Here is a 20,448-nt window from a genome sequence, read left to right on the forward strand (position 1 = left end):
GGCTTACTGTTGTTACCCAGGTGAAAAGCAAGTAATTGCAGGAAAATCAGCATGGGGCAGGCAACAAGAGGAGCAATTTTTAATCTGAACCCACAGTTTGATAAGGTGTGCAGGGCTTGACAAATGCAGGTATCCTATAAATAAGTGATTGTGGTTATTTAAGAAGGGAATTGAAGTATTTTTTCTTTGGATTTGTGTGTATTGTTTTCTCAAGCCGCTATTAAGTGGCTGTGTCTGTGTCAGACTTTCAGTTGTGTCTGACTTTTTGCAACCCCATGGACTGTAGCCTGGCAGGCTCCTCTGTCCCTGGAATGCTCCAGGCAAGAACACTGGAGTGGGTTCCCATGCCCTCCTCCAGGGAAGCTTCCCCACCCAGGGATCGAACCCAGGTCTCCCACACTACAGGCAGATTCTTTACCATTTGAGGTACCCAGGAAGACTCACTAAGGGTTAGGCGATAAATACTTATTAAATTGCTTGGACCAACTAGTGAATGCAGCTACTAGGTATTTCTTTGGCTAGGAACTTTGTGAAAAAAAATGATTGTAACACCAAGGTCACCGTGAAAGTTTGGAAACTTCTTGTTAACTGTATATAAGGAATTGGCTAGAAAACTCAAAAGGTAACAAAGAACATGAAAGTATTATACCAGTATAGCAGCTGTGAGGACAGGTACCACTGGGGCTGGAGAGAACAAGAGAACAGGCTGGAATCAGAAGCATTTAAAAAGTGGAAGAAGGAGCACTTTTTGCCTGGTGCTAGTGTCTCTGACAGAGAAGGCAATGGCAACCCACTCCAGTACTCTTGCCTGGAAAATCCCATGGACAGAGGAGCCTGGTAGGCTGCAGTCCATGGGGTCGCAAAGAGTCGGACACAACTGACGCGACTTAGCAGCAGCAGCAGCAGTGTCTCTGAGGTTCTGCAGTGAATCCTGCTCTTTAAGTGTTAGAGGAACTGCAAACTAGATCCAACTGCTGGAACAGAATGAACTTCCCCGAGGTAAAGAAGTGATATTGGAGTGATGCCCACGGAAACAGCAAGTACTCTCTTCCTCTTAGAGCAGGGATCCCCAACCCCTGGGCCATAGACCGATACTGGTCTGTGGCCTGTTAGGAACTGGGCCACACAGGAGGAGGTGAGCTATGAGCAAGTGAAGCTTCATCTATATTTACAGCTGCTTCCCGATCGCTCTTATTACCACCTAACCACTGCCTCCTGTCAGATCAGCCTCAGAATAACAAATATAATGCACTTGAATCATCCTGAAACCATCCGCTCCCTTGTCCATGGGAAGATTGTCTTCCACAAAACCCGTCCCTACTGCCCTGGTGGTTTAGATGGTAAAGAATGTGCCTACAATGCAGAAGACCTGGGTTCGATCCCTGGGTTGGGAAGATCCCCTGGAAAAGGGCATGGCAACCCACTCTAGTATTTTTGCCTGAAGAATTCCATTGAGAGAAGAGCCTGGCAGACACAGTCCTTGGGGTTGCAAAGAGTTGGACACGACTGAGGGACTAACACAGTGCCAGGAAGGTTGAAGACCACTGTATATTGCCCCCAACTGGTAGAGACTAGCATAGAACCATGTGATGAAGCAGAGATGTGCTTTATGGACTACCAGCCCCAGCATCACAAAACAGGGTATAGAAAGGATGTTGGAACCATGGCTCAATGACTATCCTACGGCCCTTGGGTTGTAGCTGTTATGCTCACCCTGGGCCTGAAGTCCATGGCCTCCAGCCAGTTGGTTGCCTCTTGAACCTGTGCTGTGTTTGACTCCTGGTTCCGCATCCACACCCTGAGTAGCTAAACTGTAGAGCCCAAGAGATAGGGCTGCTGGACCAGACCTGGTTTTACCCTTTGTTACATTGCAGCCAAATCCACTTGGTTGATTTTTCCCTAGAATCTCTAGAGCACTTACTGCCATCTGACATTCTCATTTCTGATGATCTCATATATTATTTAACCCCCTACTCCCTACGAGAATGGAAGTCCCTTCAGGGCAGAGAGGATTTTTGTCTGTTTGGGTCACTCCTACATTTGATGTAGTGCCTGACACACGGTAGGAGCTCAAAAATATTTAAGAGGATGAGTTTGTCCTGTGCTTGACTTTTGGCAAAGAATACTGTATCTCTGTTACAATTACCTGAGTTGCTGTTCTCAGTTACTTCTTAGGTAATTATAATGCCCATTATAATGCGTAGCACTCAGACTGGCCTGACAGTCACTGCAGAGAGTGTGGGTCTGCCGTGGGAGGCAGGGATTGCTGCTCCCAGTGCCTGTCCATTTGTGCATCAGCATCTTGATGGCCATTTGCTCCTTTCTTCTTGTGTCTTGGGCTTTATTTTTTAATATGTATTTATTTTTATTAATTTACTTGGCTGTGCCGGGTCGTGGTTGCGGCGCTCAGGATCTTCCATCTTCCTTGCAGCATGTGGGATCTTTAGTTCCTGCATGCAGACTCTTAGTTGTAGCATGTGGGAGCTAGTTCCCTGACCAGGGATCAAACCCTGGCCCCCTGCTTTGGGAGTGTGGGGTCTTAGCCTCTGGATCACAGGGAAGGCCCACTTGAATCTTGGACTTTAAATGTGCTGACACCTTTGCCTGGGGCTTAACCTTCCCTCTCCCTGTGTTCAACCTCTATTTCTCCACAACTCCACAACTTTTACCTGGTTAGCTATCTCTCCTTTGCCCAAGGCCGCCTCCTTCAGGACACCTTTGTTGACCTCTTGACTCCACATTACACTGTTGTTGATTTACTCTCAAATATTTACCAGTGGAATCTTATGCATGAGTTATGGGTGAGGTTCTAACCCAGTGCTGCCAGCCTTCCCATCAAGACCGTACTGGTCAGGGAAGGACCCCTGGTATTCTAGATAAGTGCTTTTGATGCTGGTGCCCAGGTGCTTCTGATATCATGTCTTAATCCACAACCTTCATTTTGCTAATCTGCACACCAAGTGCAAGAAATTGATTGTTCTGGTGGAAATCAGGGACCTGTAGACTAGTGTAAGTATTGTAAAATGGACTCTAATTGGTGAAAGTATTCAAAATACACGGGTTGGCCAAAATAGCATGAAAGTGCTTTCCAAATGTACATGATGCAGGAGAACCCAGTAAGGCCTCTAACTCTTAGCCTTAGGGATGGTGTCCAAGCTGTGATTCCTAAACAGTCCTGTGTCACCTATTGGATGAGGAGGATCCCTGGTTACCTAATGAATCTGTAATGGTTCTTGATTCTGCCCTTAGGACAGAAGTGGACAAAGTATAGCCACAGCCTTGGCTTTCTTGCCTTTATTATTATTTTTTTTAATGGAGAAACGTTTTATTTTAAAACATAGCAGTGTGTACTCAGAGAAGGCAATGGCACCCCACTCCAGTACTCTTGCCTGGAAAATCCCATGGACGGAGGAGCCTGGTAGGCTGCAGTCCATGGGGTCGCTAAGAGTTGGGCACGACTGAGCGACTTTACTTTCACTTTTTACTTTCATACATTGGAGAAGGAAATGGCAACCCACTCCAGTGTTCTTGCCTGGAGAATCCCAGGGACAGGGGAGCCTGGTGGGCTTCTGTCTATGGGGTCGCACAGAGTCGGACACGACTGAAGCAACTTAGCAGCAGCAGCAGCAGCAGCAGCAGTGTGTACTTGTCAATCCCAAACTCCCAGTCTATCCCTATTGGAACACAGCCATGCCAGTTGTCTACACGTTGTCTGTGTCTGCCTTTGCATTATGACAGCAGAGACAAATAGTTACAACAGAGACTGACCCACAAAGCTTAAAGTATTTAGTATCTAGCCCTTTACAAAAAAAGTTTGTCAACTCCTACCTGAGAATGCTGTTGTAACTGCTTTAAATGAACCTCCATACAAGACAGGAACCCAATCACCTAAAAAGACAGGGACAGGTTGCTAGGGCCTCATTGAACTTTATGGAATGGATTATATGAGCTGTTTTGTCTCTCCTTACTAATATACGTTTGTGTAATAAATGCTTATCTGTGTAGTAGAATTTGACCTCAGACTTGCTTTTATTTATAACCTAATAATGCCATTATGGAGGCATTGTTAACCTTCACTCACCTCAGATTTCTTTGGTGGCTTCTGGTTTCTGTGAAAATGAATGTAAGGCTGTGCGTGAGTCATGACTAAATTGGCTCAGATGGATTTCCAGCGCAAGGCTGTGTCCTTCTGACACTTGTTGCCTGGAAGCCCAGCACCTTCCCTGCAAAGGCTCCATCAGGCATCATCATTCCGCTCTTCACAGTCGTCGTGTCTACATCCCCCTCTAGAGCATGGATTTCATGAAGGTTGGAAATCATCTGTGTCATTCCCCAGCACCCCCAAATGCCTGGCCCATCTCAGTGGTCCGAGGCATGTTTGTAGAAAGGGAAGTATAGGTAGCTGTGTAAATATGCGTTAATGGGAGCTTGCTAAGTCAAAACCATCATTTAAAAAGCATGAACCCAGCCGCCAGCTGGACTGAGAACCTGGCCAGGGGTCCACTGTCATCTTCAGGACCCCTGTTCTATCTCAGTGGTTCCCTTGCCTCGCCTCCCTTCTGGAGGTGGGAATTGTATTTAAGGGAACACAGCTGTGTCACATACCATCCAGGAGCTTGGTGAACACCATCTCCTTAATTCACCCCGTGGCCCTAAAAGGCAGGGAGTACCATTCTTGATTTACACATGAGAAAAATTATGCAGATGGGACAGGTCACTTGCTTTAGGTCCAGGTGATGACAGAGCCGGTGTTCCTTTTTACCACATCACGATGCCTCCCTGCTCCGGAGCATTGTTTCAGTAGTGGGTGAGCCAACGAACATGTGAATGACATACATCCTCTATGACACCTCTGCCAGAGGATGACAACTGAGTCAGCTCTCACAAGATAACATGTTCTAGCTTTGGGTGATTTTAGTGGCCGGGGTAGGTAGGACCCAGTGACCCTGGATGGTGAGGGTACTGATATCCCAAAATGAAGCCTCTGGATTCCTGTCCTTGCCTACCTTCATAAGGGTGTTTGTGATAACAGTCAACAAATTCTCATCTTCTGCCAAACATCTGCAGTAAATGAGAGGTGGTGGCAGAAAGGAAGCATGAGAGCAGGTTTGGATCATGCTGAAAGAAGATGGATTTTAATTTTGTTCCTTTTACCTTTTTTCCCTTCGCGTATCATTTCCATGCAGAAATTGCAAATTAATGGTCACATGAACTATCTGTCAATGTATTACTGCTCTTGCAGTATCAAATTATGTTGGCAATAATGTTTCCAGCTGCCTAGGACTCCATTGCAATTTAATTTGAAAGGAACTCAAATTGCATCTCCAAATGGATAAAAAATTAATTTTACATACAAGCTATCCACCTCCACATTTTCAGCCCCATACCCCCAAATTATTTCAATTTAGGTTCAACTTTGAACAGTACATATGTTACAGCCAACTCCACATTCTAAGATGAATACATAGAAAATTCATGAATTGGAAATCTGCTTTGCTAATCCTTTTTTTTTTAAAAAATAATAAGATGTTGCCTTGATTAAGGTCATTAAGAGATTGTTCAGCAATTACCTTTGACAGAAGGGATGAAGGCTTGGTCCCTGTAAAACAAGAAGCTGGAATTCTAACTTAACCACGTGATTACCTTAACAACTGGAGTGTAGAGAGAGTCCTGATTCACCCCTTCACTTGCTGCATTTCCCCTGCAGGATGTTAGAGCCTTGATTTTGGCTCGGTCTTCAGCCGTCTCATACTTTTTATATTTACTCATACTTATTTATTAATCAGTTATAAGTTCCAGTTATAAAAATGAAGAGATCTAGGTGCTCACGGGTGAGCAGGGAGAGAGTAAGTGTGAACCAAACATGCAGACAATTAATCTGCAATTTGATAAGGACTGTGGAAGAAATAGTAAAGAAAAGATGATGATTCATCCTGCCTGGGCAAGAAAGGTTTTTGGAGAAAGTTACAAAGACAGAGTGGCTTTGGAGTCAGGCCTTGAATATACTGAATAGGGTTTTGCCAGTGGCAACCCAAGCAGAGCATGGAGGTATGAAAGGATCAAGGATGCGACACTCTGCTTTAGGAACACAGGGTTCAAAGAATGAACAGTGGAAAATTAGGGAGGGAATTTGGAGGTGGGAGGGTGTAAGTTGCAGGTTGCGCTCTGAGTTTTGGGTTGAAAATGGTACTTCATGAGGAAATGGTACTTTAGTAAGATCTCACATGGCAAGAGGGCACATGATTGAGGTGAAAAGGTCCACCTCTCCTTCCAGAGGTAGCTTCAGAATAAAGAAGCTTCTGAAGATGTGAATGAGACACACACACACACACACACACACATCTGTCCCTAACATATGTAATAACACAAAAGAATCTGGGACAAGATACACACAGAGGCCTGTGGTCTCTGTCCTCCTTTCACCTAACTCCATCCTTCCCCACAAAGGTCTGTTCCTCCAAACAGCCATCCTTTGTTCACCCTTTGGATCTAGGGGTACCCAGATGGAATATGGTCTGACCTTGGATGGCTAAACCAAGGAAAGAGGTTCAGACAAGCTCTGAAATTGAATTTGGGGCCATTGGGACAGGGAATTATGAGGTGTTGGGCATCCAGAGCCTGGTCCAGATGGGCCAGTGGGTTCACAGGGACCAGGTGGGCACAGTGGCGCCCTGACTCCTGCTCCAGGAGAAGGGCATGGTCTGCAGAGGGCTGGCGTGTGCTCCCAGTGCACAGGGCTGGGGATGGCCCCTCACTGCCAAGTCTAAAGGCATAGAGACCGTGAACCCAGAGGTCACGCCACTGTGACTGTCCATCAGAGGCAGACTTTCCAGCTTCCCAGATGAGACACACTCTGTTCCCACTGCTTGCCATCTCAATGGCCTGTAGGCTCTTTCTCAAGAAGGTCATATAGACAGAGCCTTATCTGGAGGCCGAAACCATGGGCTCTGGGCTTGGACATATTTACATGAGGGATATAAATTCAACAAACCAATCTCCACTGCACATACAAGGCTTTCTCAGCAATTTCCAACTTGTTTGTACCAACTGGAATGTAAACCTAAGACTCTCCCTGCTGTAGGCAATTACCAGAGCAGAAGCAGGGTTTGGCATCTGAGGTCTGGGAGGGTCGGAGTGAAAGCGTGAATGCTTCCATCACGCGTTTTGAAAACTAGTTTCCATCGTGTAGGATTTCAGGACATTCTCTTGTTTGAATGAAAAAAAATAGATACATTCACCTTAAAGACTTGGTGATGTGCTTACAGTGGACAGAACAGAGAATTGTGGGGTCAGAGGGTCCAAGCCCAGTTCTCAAAAACAGATCACCATCTGTTCATCTCAGTTTAACCAACACAGACTGGGCCCCTTGATGGGCCTGGTGCCATGTGCTGGGTTGCTGGACAAACAGCATATGGTCCCTTACAGCCTTGGAGGAGTGATGGATACAAGAACAAGCAGCTCCTGGAAAGCATGGCAAGCACTGAGCGGGCTGGATGGTTGTGTAAGGTGCCGTGGGAGTCCAGAGCTGGGGACTGGCTTAGCTGTGTGGTCCTGGGTAAGTCATGTCCCTTCAAGGACCTCAGTTCCCTATGCTGAACACTTGTTTTCAGCATGCAGCTGCCAGTCCATAGTTAATATATAGCCAGTTTTGCCTTTTCTTGAGTGGGAGTGCTCGAGCTTACAGAACACTTTGACCCACACGTATCTCACCCACAGGGCCACCAAAGTTCTTGTCTTTTCATTTGAACTGAGTTTTGCTTAAATCTCTGATTCCATAGCCTGAGAAAGCCCCACATTATCTTTCAAGGTGTCAGTAACACACCTGGACATTTTTTTCCGAGTCCTCTTTGCCCCTGATCTCTTTGTTCCCACATGGCATCTTATTTGGCTCAAGTAAGGCATTCAGACCTCAGAAGCCACAGGAAATCCAATCATAGCCAACCGTTTGTGGTACCTTGAGGACCTTGATGAGGACTGGGAGTCCCATGAGAACAGTCCCTTTGGGCTCCACCCAGGATCCTACCGTCATATTCACTCTCTTCCTCCCCTATTCAGTCCCAGCAGCCAGTGAGTTCATTTTCCTGTTCCTCTAAAGGCTAAGTACAACTGATCCTGAGGCCCTGGGAGTGAAGCTTCTACTCCAAACAAACTTCTAAAGGCCTTTCCCCAAGAAAGGCCATTCTCTCAAAGAGGAATGCCCACTGTTAGAGGCAGTTTTCTCTCTCCAGTTCATTTTGTATTCATTAATAGCCCTCTGTGATTAGTGCAACAATTTCCACTTTATTGATGAAGAAATGGAGGCTCAGAGATAAAGTGCCCTTGCCCAAGGTCACACAGCTAGTGAGCACCAGAGTCTGGCTTCAAGCCGTGCTCTGCCCGGCTCCGCTGTTCCCTGTGGCCTGTCTGATGACAGTCAGTCACATCTGCTTCAGAGGGAGCAAGTCACTTCTCCTGTGCCCTGACTTTCCCACTCTGGGAGGGAGTCTCTTTGCTTTGTGGCAGGCTTGCAACATCTCTGGCCTTCTTTGAAAAGGTGCCCTCGTCTGCTCCTTCCTTGAAGAGCAGCAGAAAGGTGTTTATGTGCACACCTTCCTAGGTGAGCTCGGGGAGAGGACTCTAGTGGCTGAAGGTGAGGAGTGGGAAGACAGGTCGGTACTCAGCTTAGCCCCACTGTGATTAAGTGCCCATGTCACCCTCCCCAGCGGGCCTTGGGCGCCTGTGGATCAAGCCACTTCTGCCTTACTGTTCTCAGGTTTCTCACTACCTTCTCCCCAGATTCCTGATGACCATGGCAGGCCTCCTGTTGATGTCCTTTCCTTGTTCTCCTTCCTGATATCACAGTACAGAGGAAACACAGAGACCCTGGACCCAGAGCCTTCAGATCTCAGCTGTGCTGCTCACTCTGCAGCTTTGGGCCCATCCTTTCATCTCACAAAAATTTGGTTTCCTCTAGGACAAGGCTAGTGATACTTTCTTCACAGGTTGTGGTGGTATTTATAAACTAAAGCATCCTTTCAACTGATACTCTGGGCACAGGCTGAAGGGATGAGCAGAGAGCACCCTTGCTCTCCAAGAGCTTACATTCTAGAGTGCAGGACAATTTTTAAAAAGCTGTCATGCTAAACTTACCTCTTGTCAGTCTGCGTAAGTTCCTGGAGCTCTCTGGCTTCAGTTTATTCATCCATAAAGTGGGATTGGCAGTTTCAGTTTCTTCCTTGCGGAGTCACAAGTTGATGGGGGTGATAGAACCCCAAACTGAGGCTGCTGGCCATCAAGGTTGCTTTGTTTTTATTGTTTCATTAGTGCTTGAAGGGAGTTTTGAGTGAGAGAGAGTGAAAGTCACTTAGTTGTGTCAGACTCTTTGCGACCCCATGGACTGTACTGTCCATGGAATTCTCCAGGCCAGAATACTGGAGTGGATAGCCGTTCCTTCTCCAGGGGATCTTCCCAACCCAGAGATCAAACCCAGGTCTCCCACATTGCAGGCGGATTCTTTACCAGCTGAGCCAAAGGGAAGTCCAAGAATACTGGAGTGGGTAGCCTATCCCTTCTCCAAGCTCATCTTCCTGACCCAGGAATTGAACCGGGGTCTCCTGTATTGCAGGCAGATTCTTTACCAACTGAGCTATCAGGGAAGTGAAGGAAATATTGGAGATTCCCAAATGTGTATTTAACATGGACTGTGGTATACCTTAAGATGTTTGACAAAATAGGGTTATAACCTTGGATTTTACGGGTCGTAAGTGTTCCTGATCTCACTCTAACAAGGTGAGCCAAGAGGGCATGAGGGCAGTTATCTAGCTGGATAAAACTCTAAGTCAATTTTGAAGGCACACCCAGAGGAGGGTTCATGAGGTTCCAAGTAGGGTGGGTGGCCTCCCTGCCAGCAGTGTTCTGGCATCTGGACCAAGAAAAAGGCTCCCACCAGGCAGTGCTGGGGGATGCTCAGGACTTCCCAGGCGAGGAGTTTCTCACTGTTAACTCTGTCTATGTGTTTGTCCTCATGTGAAGCGAGCAGCAGTAGCAGCGATACCAGGTCAGAACTCCCCAGCTCTGGGGACCTCCCTTCTCACTGTTCGATCCATGTGGGCTCCATATAGCAGCTTTTGTTCAGTGTCATCTCTTTGCTTTTGGAACACTGGTTTTCCTTTACATGAGTATTTGGGCCGTGAACTCAGTAGCTGAGCAGGGCCAGGCTGCCCCAGTCTCCCCAGCAGTGCATCAGAGGTCTGGGCTGGCTACTGGGCTCCCTGACGTTTATTTCTAAGCATCCACCTCCAAAGAGAACCACTTCAAAGTGTGTCCCTACACAAGTCACAGGGCACCTGCCCTGCACAGACAGATCAGAGGACTCAGCTCCATCAGCGTCACCTTCCTTTTCTCTTTTTGGCCATGCCATGTGGCATGCCCTGTCTTAGCTATCCCACCAGGGATCAAACCCATGCTCCTTGCATTGGAAGAGCAGAGTCCTGACCACTGGACCACCAGGGAATTCCCTGCCCTCCCTTTTTATCACTGCATTGGCGGGGAAGCAGCCTTACCCCTACATGCTCTGAGGGGACCAGAGAGATGACAGAATCCATCATTGTGCGTAAGGATGCTACACAGTACTGCCACATATAAGGTGGTTGGGTGGATCCAGCATGCGAGGGCTTGTTATTATTTTTAGTAGTTTTCCTTTTACTGCAAAAGAAAAACTGCCAAATATTGAGTACTTAAATTCCAGGTGTAATTCTAAGAGCTTTTGCAAACAACACCTCATTTAGTGCTCCCCCACCCCATCCCCTGCATAAAGTTAACTACTATCATTATCTCTATTTAACAAATGAAATGGAAAATGGACCCAAAGAGATTATATAAATTGGTAAAGCCCTGTAGGTAGCGTGGGGGGGAGATACACTGATTGCCTCTCTAGCCTGTGCTTAACTACTCCCAGCAAAGAAACCCTGACGGAAGAGCTTACGGTTCACACTGACCATAAAAGAGGCTGTGTTTCTATTGTAATAAATGCCTAAACCTTAGAGAATGAGCTTCACATATGGAGATTTAAAAAAAATAGTTTTGTTTGTTATAATCTATTTTGTACAAAAACATCTACTTAATTTGTATAAATTATAAATAGAATATTCATAATAAAATGAAGATGGCCACTGTTATATATGAGGGTCTGGGACCAATATAAGTAGGGAGGGATAGAATGGGAGACAGCACTTGGGTGAGAAGGCATAATAAGACCTGTTTTTGTTTTTTTTTCTTTAAAAATTATATATTATTTTTCATATTATTTCCTGTTATGATTTATTATAGGATATTGAATGTAGTTCCCTGTGATCTTCAGCAGAACTTTTTTTCTTTCTACATGTAAGAGTTTGCATTACTAATCCCATCTCCCAGTTCTTCCATCTCTTGGCCCCCTCCTCCTTGGCAACCACAAGTCTGTTCTTTATGCATGTAAGTGTGTTTCTATTTTGTAGATAAATTCATTTGTGCCATATTTTAGATTCCACATGGAAGTGATACCATATGGTATTTATCTTTCTCTTTCTGACTTCCTTCGCTTAGGATGATAATCTCTTGGTCCATCCATTTAGTTGCAAATGACATTATCTCATTCTTTTTATGGCTGAGTAGTATTCCATTGTACCACATATTTATCCATTCCTTTGCTGATGGACATTTAGGTTCCTCCCATGTCTTGGCTATTATGAATAGTGCTGCTATGAACATGGGGGTGCAAATATCTTTTTGATTTGTCAGATCAGGTCAGATCAGTCGCTCAGTCGTGTCCGACTCTTTGCGACCCCATGAATCGCAGCACGCCAGGCCTCCCTGTCCATCACCAACTCCCGGAGTTCACTCAGACTCATGTCCATTGAGTCAGTGATGCCATCCAACCATCTCATCCTCTGTCGTCCCCTTCTCCTCTTGCCCCCAATCCCTCCCAGCATCAGAGTCTTTTCCAATGAGTCAACTCTTTGCATGAGGTGGCCAAAGTACTGGAGTTTCAGCTTTCGCATCATTTCTTCCAAAAAAATCCCAGGGCTGATCTCCTTCAGAATGGACTGGTTGGATCTCCTTGCAGTCCAAGGGACTCTCAAGAGTCTTCTCCAACACCACAGTTCAAAGGCATCAATTCTTTGGCGCTCAGCCTTCTTCACAATTCAACTCTCACATCTATACATGACCACTAGAAAAACCATAGCCTTGACTAGATGAACCTTTGTTGGCAAAGTAATGTCTCTGCTTTTCAATATGCTATCTAGGTTGGTCATAACTTTCCTTCCAAGGAGTAAGCATCTTTTAATTTCATTGTTGCAGTCACCATCTGTAGTGATTTTGGAGCCCAGAAAAATAAAGTCTGACACTGTTTCCACTGTTTCCCCATCTATTTCCCATGAAGTGATGGGACCGGATGCCATGATCTTCGTTTTCTGAATGTTGAGCTTTAAGCCAACTTTTCCACTCTCCTTTTTCACTTTCATCAAGAGGCTCTTTAGTTCCTCTTCACTTTCTGCCATAAGGGTGGTGTCATCTGCATATCTGAGGTTATTGGTATTTCTCCCGGCAATCTTGATTCCAGCTTGTGCTTCTTCCAGTCCAGCGTTTCTCATGATGTACTCTGCATATAAGTTAAATAAACAGGGTGACAATATACAGCCTTGACGAACTCCTTTTCCTATTTGGAACCAGTCTGTTGTTCCATGTCCAGTTCTAACTGTTGCTTCCTCACCTGCATACAGATTTCTCAAGAGGCAGGTCAGGTAGTCTGGTATTCCCATCTCTTTTAGAATTTTCCACAGTTTCTTGTGATCCACACAGTCAAAGCCTTTGGCATAGTCAATAAAGCAGAAATAGATGTTTTTCTGGCACTCTTTTGCTTTTTCCATGATCCAGCAGATGTTGGCAATTTGATCTCTGGTTCCTCTGCCTTTTCGAAAACCAGCTTGAACATCAGGAAGTTCACGGTTCACATATTGCTGAAGCCTGGCCTGGAGAATTTTGAGCATTACTTTACTAGCGTGTGAGATGAGTGCAATTGTGCGGTACTTTGAGCATTCTTTGGCATTGCCTTTCTTTGGGATTGGAATGAAAACTGACCTTTTCCAGTCCTGTGGCCACTGCTGGATTTTCCAAATTGGCTGGCATATTGAGTGCAGCGCTTTTATAGCATCATCGTTCAGGATTTGAAATAGCTCAAAACTGGAATTCCATCACCTCCACTAGCTTTGTTCGTAGTGATGCTTTCTAAGGCTCACTTGACTTCACATTCCAGGATGTCTGGCTCTAGGTGAGTGATCACACCATCGTGATTATCTGGGTCATGAAGATCTTTTTTGTACAGTTCTTCTGTGTATTCTTGCCATCTCTTCTTAATATCTTCTGCTCCTGTTAGGTCCATACCATTTCTGGCCTTTTTCGAGCCCATCTTTGCATGAAATGTTCCTTTGGTATCTCTGATTTTCTTGAAGAGATCCCTAGTCTTTCCCATTCTGTTGTTTTCCTCTATTTCTTTGCATTGGTCGCTGAAGAAGGCTTTCTTATCTCTTCTTGCTATTCTTTGGAACTCTGCATTCAGATGTTTATATCTTTCCTTTTCTCCTTTGCTTTTTGATTTATAATTTTGTCCAAATCTGTGCCTAGGAGTTGAACCGTTGCATCAGATCTGTTTTTAGAATGATATCCCTGGAGAGGCCTGTTTGGTGGAGAATGGAGAGGAGAGAAGGAAGGGTTGAAGGCTGTTGTGGGAGGCTCCAAAAGGATTCATTGTGTTTTCAGTGAAAGGAAAGGAGATTCCAAGGCGTTGTCCACTGGTCACAGTGACAGCCTGGATGCTGTGTGTTGAGGATGCAGCTCTGTGTGCATTCTCTGTACTCGAGTGCAGTGAACTGAAAGGAAGGGGCTGGTTTCTCAAGGGGAGGGGTGTGGCCAGATGATATGTAAAGAGGTAGGTCAGAACTGCAGCTTCCTTCTCAATTAGTATTTCCCCAAAGCATCGTGTGTGCTGTTGGTGGTACCCACGATGGTCTTCAGTGGTACCCTGATGAACCTCAACAATTTTAACAACTTTGCATTTTTTTCAAATGGTTAATATTCATTTATGACAAGTCATTCAGGCTTTCCCTTTAAATAGGTTTTCTTTTAGATGCTTGTGTTTTAATAATAGGTTTGTTTTACAGAAAAATATTAATTAAATTATATTCTAAGTGGTGAAATCAGGAAGGCAGTGGCTGAATTGGTGAGAGCTGTGTTCCCCTGTTTTAGCGGAGCCCCCACCCCGCCTTCCCAATGGCCTGCTCAGAGCCCCGTGTCTTGCGTTTGTGTCTTGCAGACCCGGTGCACGGCCCACAGAATGTGGAGATCGTGGACATCCGAGCCCGGCAGCTGACCCTGCAGTGGGAGCCCTTCGGCTACGCGGTAACCCGCTGCCACAGCTACAACCTCACGGTGCAGTACCAGTACGTGTTCAACCAGCAGCAGTACGAGGCCGAGGAGCTCATCCAGACCTCCTCCCACTACACCCTGCGGGGCCTGCGTCCCTTCATGACCATCCGGCTGCGGCTGCTGCTGTCCAACCCCGAAGGCCGGATGGAGAGCGAGGAGCTGGTGGTGCAGACGGAGGAGGACGGTGAGTCAGGGAGTGGGTGTGCTCCCTCAGGAACTGGGAGGGCTGGACCAGCTCAGGCGGCCACGCCTAGCAGTTGCAAGGGTTTAATTTTTCCAGCATCTTTCATCTTTCTGTCAGTATATCAGCATCTTCTCTAAGCTCTTCAGTAACACACCATGCAGGCTGTACAGTACACAACTCCAGGGGGCCCTGTGCCCCTAGACAGTGGCACCTCTGCCACAGACACACGCTCATCCACATCCCTGCTCTCACTTTATGCCACCTGCTGTGCCAGCATTTAACCACACTGATGCCTCTCAGAAGATGTGTATCGATTGTACTGTTGAGACATGTTGAGTTTGGAGTCACACGGCTCTGGATTCTCTTAAAAATTAGCATCAGAAAATACACACAAAAAGCTTGGCACACACATTGAATGCACCCAGAGCCACATATTCACCTGGGTGTCCTACAGGCATCTCAAAACAGTATCCAAAATTGAACTCATTTCCTCCTCTATACTGACTTCTCTCCCTCTGTTCAGGTATACTTCTTAGAACACAGGGAGACCTGAGTGATGGTCCCTGGTGGGATCAAGACCCATATCCTCAGCTGCAAAGCCCCACAGGCGTATAGAGGAAAGCACTCCTGCCTCTTCTAACCTTGTCCCTCAATCCCTCCATCTTATCCTAGACCTGGAAGTTTTATCAAATCTGCCTTTGTAACAAGCCCTCCCCAGTCCCGTTTCAAATCATCCTCGCAGCCACTCTCTTTGCAGCCCCTCCAGACTGTGCTTCTGGGTAGCACAGTGGTGGGGACTCAGCCTCTGTCACCTCGTTCCTCCATCTTCCTGTCTTGCAAAGAACCTCGGCCTCCTGTGGGTACAGCTCTCATCCAGGTCAGCTTCTCCAGAAGATCTTAGTGCCCTGCTTCCTGGGAGGCTATTCCCGTCCAGCCTCCGACACAGGGTCAGACATCTCATCTTGGCTTCATTCTGTGGCCCTGGATTTGGCTTCTGATGAAGCTGCCAGAACTTTCTCTAGATTTGGCCCCATTGTATCAAAAATAAATAGCTCCTTCTCCAGCACATAGACTAATACACTGTCTGAAAAGTCAGGCTCTGGAACCAAATATGCCTGGAGAAAGTTGTTTAACCTCTCAGCACCTGGGTTCCTTATCTGTAAAAATGGCGATAGATTGGGAATTCTCTGGTGATCCAGTGGTTAGCACTCTGTGCTTCCGCTGTTGGGGGCCCAGATTTAATCCCTGGTCAGGGAACTAAGAGCCCCCAGCCATGTGGTTATTTAAAAAAAGAAAGGAGATAATCATAGCACCTAATTTCTAAAAAGGATGGCATGTATAGAAACTAGAATCATGTCCGTCAGACTCTAAATTTTCATTAAATGTAGCTGCTACAGTTGCACTAAGTCAAAAAAAAAAAAAAAAAAAATCTTGACAAAGAATCCTCGAGCACAATCAACCCAGAAACCACCCATCCATCTCTTTAGAGCTGTAGATGTCCACTGTCATAGCTATAGAAAACATGACATCGATATCCAAGGAGTGGCAGTGTGGCAGAATTTCACATTAACTTAAAAATAATCAAGTAAACAATCCACATTCATATTTCCAATAACATTAAACCTGATTTTATATGATAAGCAGATACAGAGTTGGGGCAAGTAGGGTGGTTTGGTGGCTTACTTGCTGAGTTCTCTCTGACTCTTGTGACTCCATGGACTGTAGCCCACCAAGCTCCTCTGTGCATGAGATTTCCCAGGCAAGAATACTGGAGTGGGTAGCCATTTCCTTCTCTAGGGGATCTTCCCAACCCAGATATCAAACACGGGTCTCCAGCATTGCAGGCGGTCTCTTTACTGACTGAGCCACCAGGAAGCCCAGGGTGGTTTAGTGACAAGAGTTCATGGGGGGACCTGGTTGTTAGACAAGGGGGAGCCAGTGTTGGGAACTAGCATGAAAATTCAGGACGCTGAAGATGAACAGGAGGGTTTAGCCCAAGAAGAGCTCAGGGCATTTCTTGCCTAGATGCTCTGCCTGCCTTGGGCCACTTTTGAGGATTACCTACATATGCAACTGTACATCACAAGTCCCATGTTTAAGGCATGCCCCAACCTCTCCGTTTCTTCTTCTCATCACCAAGGGGAAAAAAAAAAACCAATCACAAGGTCTTTATCAAAACAAATTGAGAACAGCAATGCTTTGAAATTAAATTTTAATCAAACACCATTAACGGCAGCACCTCCATCTCTGCTCTCTCGAGCTGTGTAGGCGTCATCACAGTAAAAGCACTGACATTCAGGACACCAGGCCTCTGGCTTGCAGCTCTCCTGAGGCCCCACCTCGGGGACCATGGAGACAACAGGACGGTCTCAGAAGAGCACAGGCCCCTGTGCATGCTGGAGTTAGGTTCCATTTCTCCTGAAGAGGGGAGAGGCACCATCTCTGTTTGCTCGGGGCTCATTGACGTCGAGGTCGAGCTGCAGATGGAGCTCAGTTCTAGTCCATTAACTGAAACCCCCTTCAGGGAACCAGGGAAGCATCTTGCGGGTTGAGCTGGCTGGAGTCATGGTGCTTTCATCTGTGCTACAAAACTGTCTTCTGGGAAATGTGTGGAACTTGTAATTCCATCACCCCACTGCCTTTGTGAGGGTGTGAAGTAACCCACCACTGGTGAGAACAGCTTGTGGCCACTGAGCCCCTGTGTTTCATCTGCGAAGGGGTTGTTAATAGGAGGCTAAATAGGTTCTTTATTTTTTCCCTTTTTCTTCACAAATGTATCAGACAAAAACCGCAACTCAGCTTGCTGGGTGGTTACTTCTCTGCCTTCAACCAAACCACAGCCAAGACTGTGAAATGGAATCTCTGAGATTCTGACAAAGGAAAACCAAATAGATGATGGCCTCATTTGGCTACCCCTTATTGAGACCTACAGTGGGCTAGACACACATGTTATGTACTATGATTCAACTTGATTTTACTTTGAAATGTTTCAAAACCATGGAAAAATTGGAAGAAGAGGATAAGCAAGATCTGTAAACCCTTCACGAGACTTAACACTAGTGAACACCTTGATATCTGCTTTTTCATATGCATATATGATACCTGTGTATGGCTTCCCTGACAACTCAATTGGTAAAGAATCTGCCTGAAATACAGGAGACCCTGGTTCAATTCCTGGGTCAGGAAGATCCGCTGGAAAAGGGATAGGCTACCCACTCCAGTATTCTTGGGCTTCCCTCGTGGCTCAGCTGATAAAGAATCTGCCCATAATGCGGGAGACCTGGGTTGGTAAGATCCCCTGAAGAAGGGAAAGGCTACCCACTCCAGTACTCTGCCTGGAGAATTCCATGGACTGTATAGTACATGGGGTCACGAAGAGTTAGACACAACTGAGTGACTCTATGGAGAAGGCAATGGCACCCCACTCTAGTACTCTTGCCTGGAAAATCCCATGGACGGAGGTGCCTGGTAGGCTGCAGTCCATGGGGTTGCTAAGAGTCGGACATGACTTGAGCAACTTCACTTTCACTTTTCACTTTCACGCATTGGAGAAGAAAATAGCAACCCACTCCAGTGTTCTTGCCTGGAGAATCCCAGGGACGGGGGAGCCTGGTGGGCTGCCGTCTATGAGATCGCACAGAGTCGGACACGACTGAAGTGACTTAGCAGCAGCAGAGTGACTTTAACTTTCACTTTCACGTGTGTGATATATTTGATATAGAAATAACATATATAAATATACAGATAATATTTTTAACTATTTGAAAGTAAATGGCAGAAGTCATGATACCTCACCCCTAAATTCTTTAGCATACATGACAGTTAATGATAAGGACTTGCTCCTCCATACCCACAATACCATAGAATATCTAAGAAATTTTGCAGTAATAATCAAATAGACAATCTGCATTCATATTTCCAGTAACATTAAACCTGATTTTATGTGACAAACCAGAATAAGAGACATGTTTGGATAAAATGCTCTATGAGTTGGTGATGTAGGTTTCTCTCTGTAGCATGTTAAGAGGTCCATGACGTCAGGGACCCCCTCTACTGGTGATGCTGAGTTGGTCCCTTAGATAAGGTGGGGACCACCCAGTCTCTTCACAGTAAATGTGGCACCTTTTCTCTTTGTAAATTAGCTCACCTGTGCAGTGGTATTTTGAGATCTTTGAGTATCTCTAGTCCCCAAGAACGTTAAAAAAATTTTTTATTAAGTATGGTAGATTTACAATGTTAATTTCTTGTGTACAGCAAGCTGACTCAGTTATACATTTATATATTTTTCCATATTCTTTTTCATTACGGTTTGTCAGAGGATACTGAACATAGTCCCCTGTGCTCTACAGCAGGACCTTGTTGTTCATCCATCCTGTGTGTAACAGTTCACACCTGCTAATCCCAAGCTTGCAGGCCTTCTCTTCCCTCCCCTTCTCCCCCTGGGCAACCACGGGTCTGTGCTCTGTATCTGTGAGTCTCTTTCTGTTTTGTAGACAAGTTCATTTGTGCCGTATTTTAGATTTCACACTGACTTATTTGCTTAGTACGATAATATCTTTTGCTCCAAGTGGCATTATTTTTTTTTTCTTTTTATGGCTGAGTGATATTCCATTGTGTATGCATACACACACACACACACACCCCACCACACATACATATGCACAACATACCATGCTTCTTCATCCACTCATCTGTGGATGAACGTGTAGTTTTCCTGTATGTCTTGACTGTTGTAAATGGTGCTGCTGTGAACCTTGGGGTGCGTGTATCTTTTCGGATTAGAGTTTTGTCCAGATATATGCCCAGGAGTGGGATTGCTGGATCATATGGCAACTCTTATTTTTAGTTTTCTGCAGAACCTTCATAGGGGCTGCACCAATTTACGTTCCCACCAGCAGTGAAGGTGAGTTCCCTTTTCTCCACACACTCTCCAGCATTTGTTATTTGTAGACTTTTTAATGATGACCATTCTGACGTGTGTGAGGTGGTACCTCATTGCAGTTTTCATTTGTATTTCTCTAATAATTAGGGATGTTGAACATCTTTTATGTGCCTATTGGCCATTTGTATGTCTTCTTTAGAGAAGCTTCTGTTTAGGTCTTCTGCCCATTTTTCAGCTGGGCTGTTTGTGTTTTTGTCATTAAGTTGTATAAGCTGTTTGTATATTTTGGAAATTAAGCCCCTGCTGGTTACATTGTTTGCAAATATTTTCTCCCATTATGTAGGACAGGAGCCTGGGGCACTGCAGTGCATGGGGTTGCAAAGAATAAAACCAACTTAGTGATTGAGAATGCATGTAGTTAGTCTTTTGTTTTATTTATGGTTTCATTTGCTTTGCAAAAGGTGTTAAGTTTGATTAGGTGCCATTTGTTTTTTTGTTTGTTTTTGTTTTTATTTCTTTTGCCTTGGGAGATTAACCTAAGGAAACATTGGTATGATTTATGTCAGAGAAATTTTGCCTTCAGTCTCGTCTAGGAATTTTATGGTGTCATAGCTTATGTTTAAGTCTTTAAGCCGTTTTGAATTTTTCATTGTGTATGGTGTGAGGGCGTATTCTAACTTCATTGACTTGCATGCAGCTCTCCAACTTTCCCAGCACTACTTGATGAAGAGACTGTCTTTTTTCCGTTTTATAGTCTTGCCTCCTTTGCTGACAATTAACTGCCCATAGGCATGTGGGTTTATTTCTGGGTTCTCTATTCTGTTTCATTGATCTGTACGTCTGTTTTTGTGCCGGTACCATGCCGTTTTGATTGTTTTAACTTTGTGGTGTGTCTGAAGCCTGGGAATGTTATGCTTCCTGCTTTGTTCTTTTTCCTCAG

The 20,448-nt window shown here is 45.4% G+C and overlaps 1 protein-coding gene across 12 annotated transcripts in view; it reads left to right on the plus strand.

Moving 5' to 3' along the window:
- PTPRT (protein tyrosine phosphatase receptor type T) overlaps positions 1-20,448 on the plus strand; it is a 1,155,381-nt gene that overhangs the window by 720,424 nt on the left and 414,509 nt on the right. For all 12 annotated transcript variants that reach the window (XM_044927640.2, XM_044927642.2, XM_044927641.2 and 9 more), the window contains exon 8: positions 14,330-14,626. In XM_044927640.2, coding sequence (XP_044783575.2) covers positions 14,330-14,626 — 297 coding nt within the window. The remainder of the gene's footprint in view (positions 1-14,329; positions 14,627-20,448) is intronic.

The sequence above is a fragment of the Bubalus bubalis genome, chromosome 14, assembly GCF_019923935.1.
Source record: "Bubalus bubalis isolate 160015118507 breed Murrah chromosome 14, NDDB_SH_1, whole genome shotgun sequence".
NCBI lineage: Eukaryota > Metazoa > Chordata > Mammalia > Artiodactyla > Bovidae > Bubalus > Bubalus bubalis.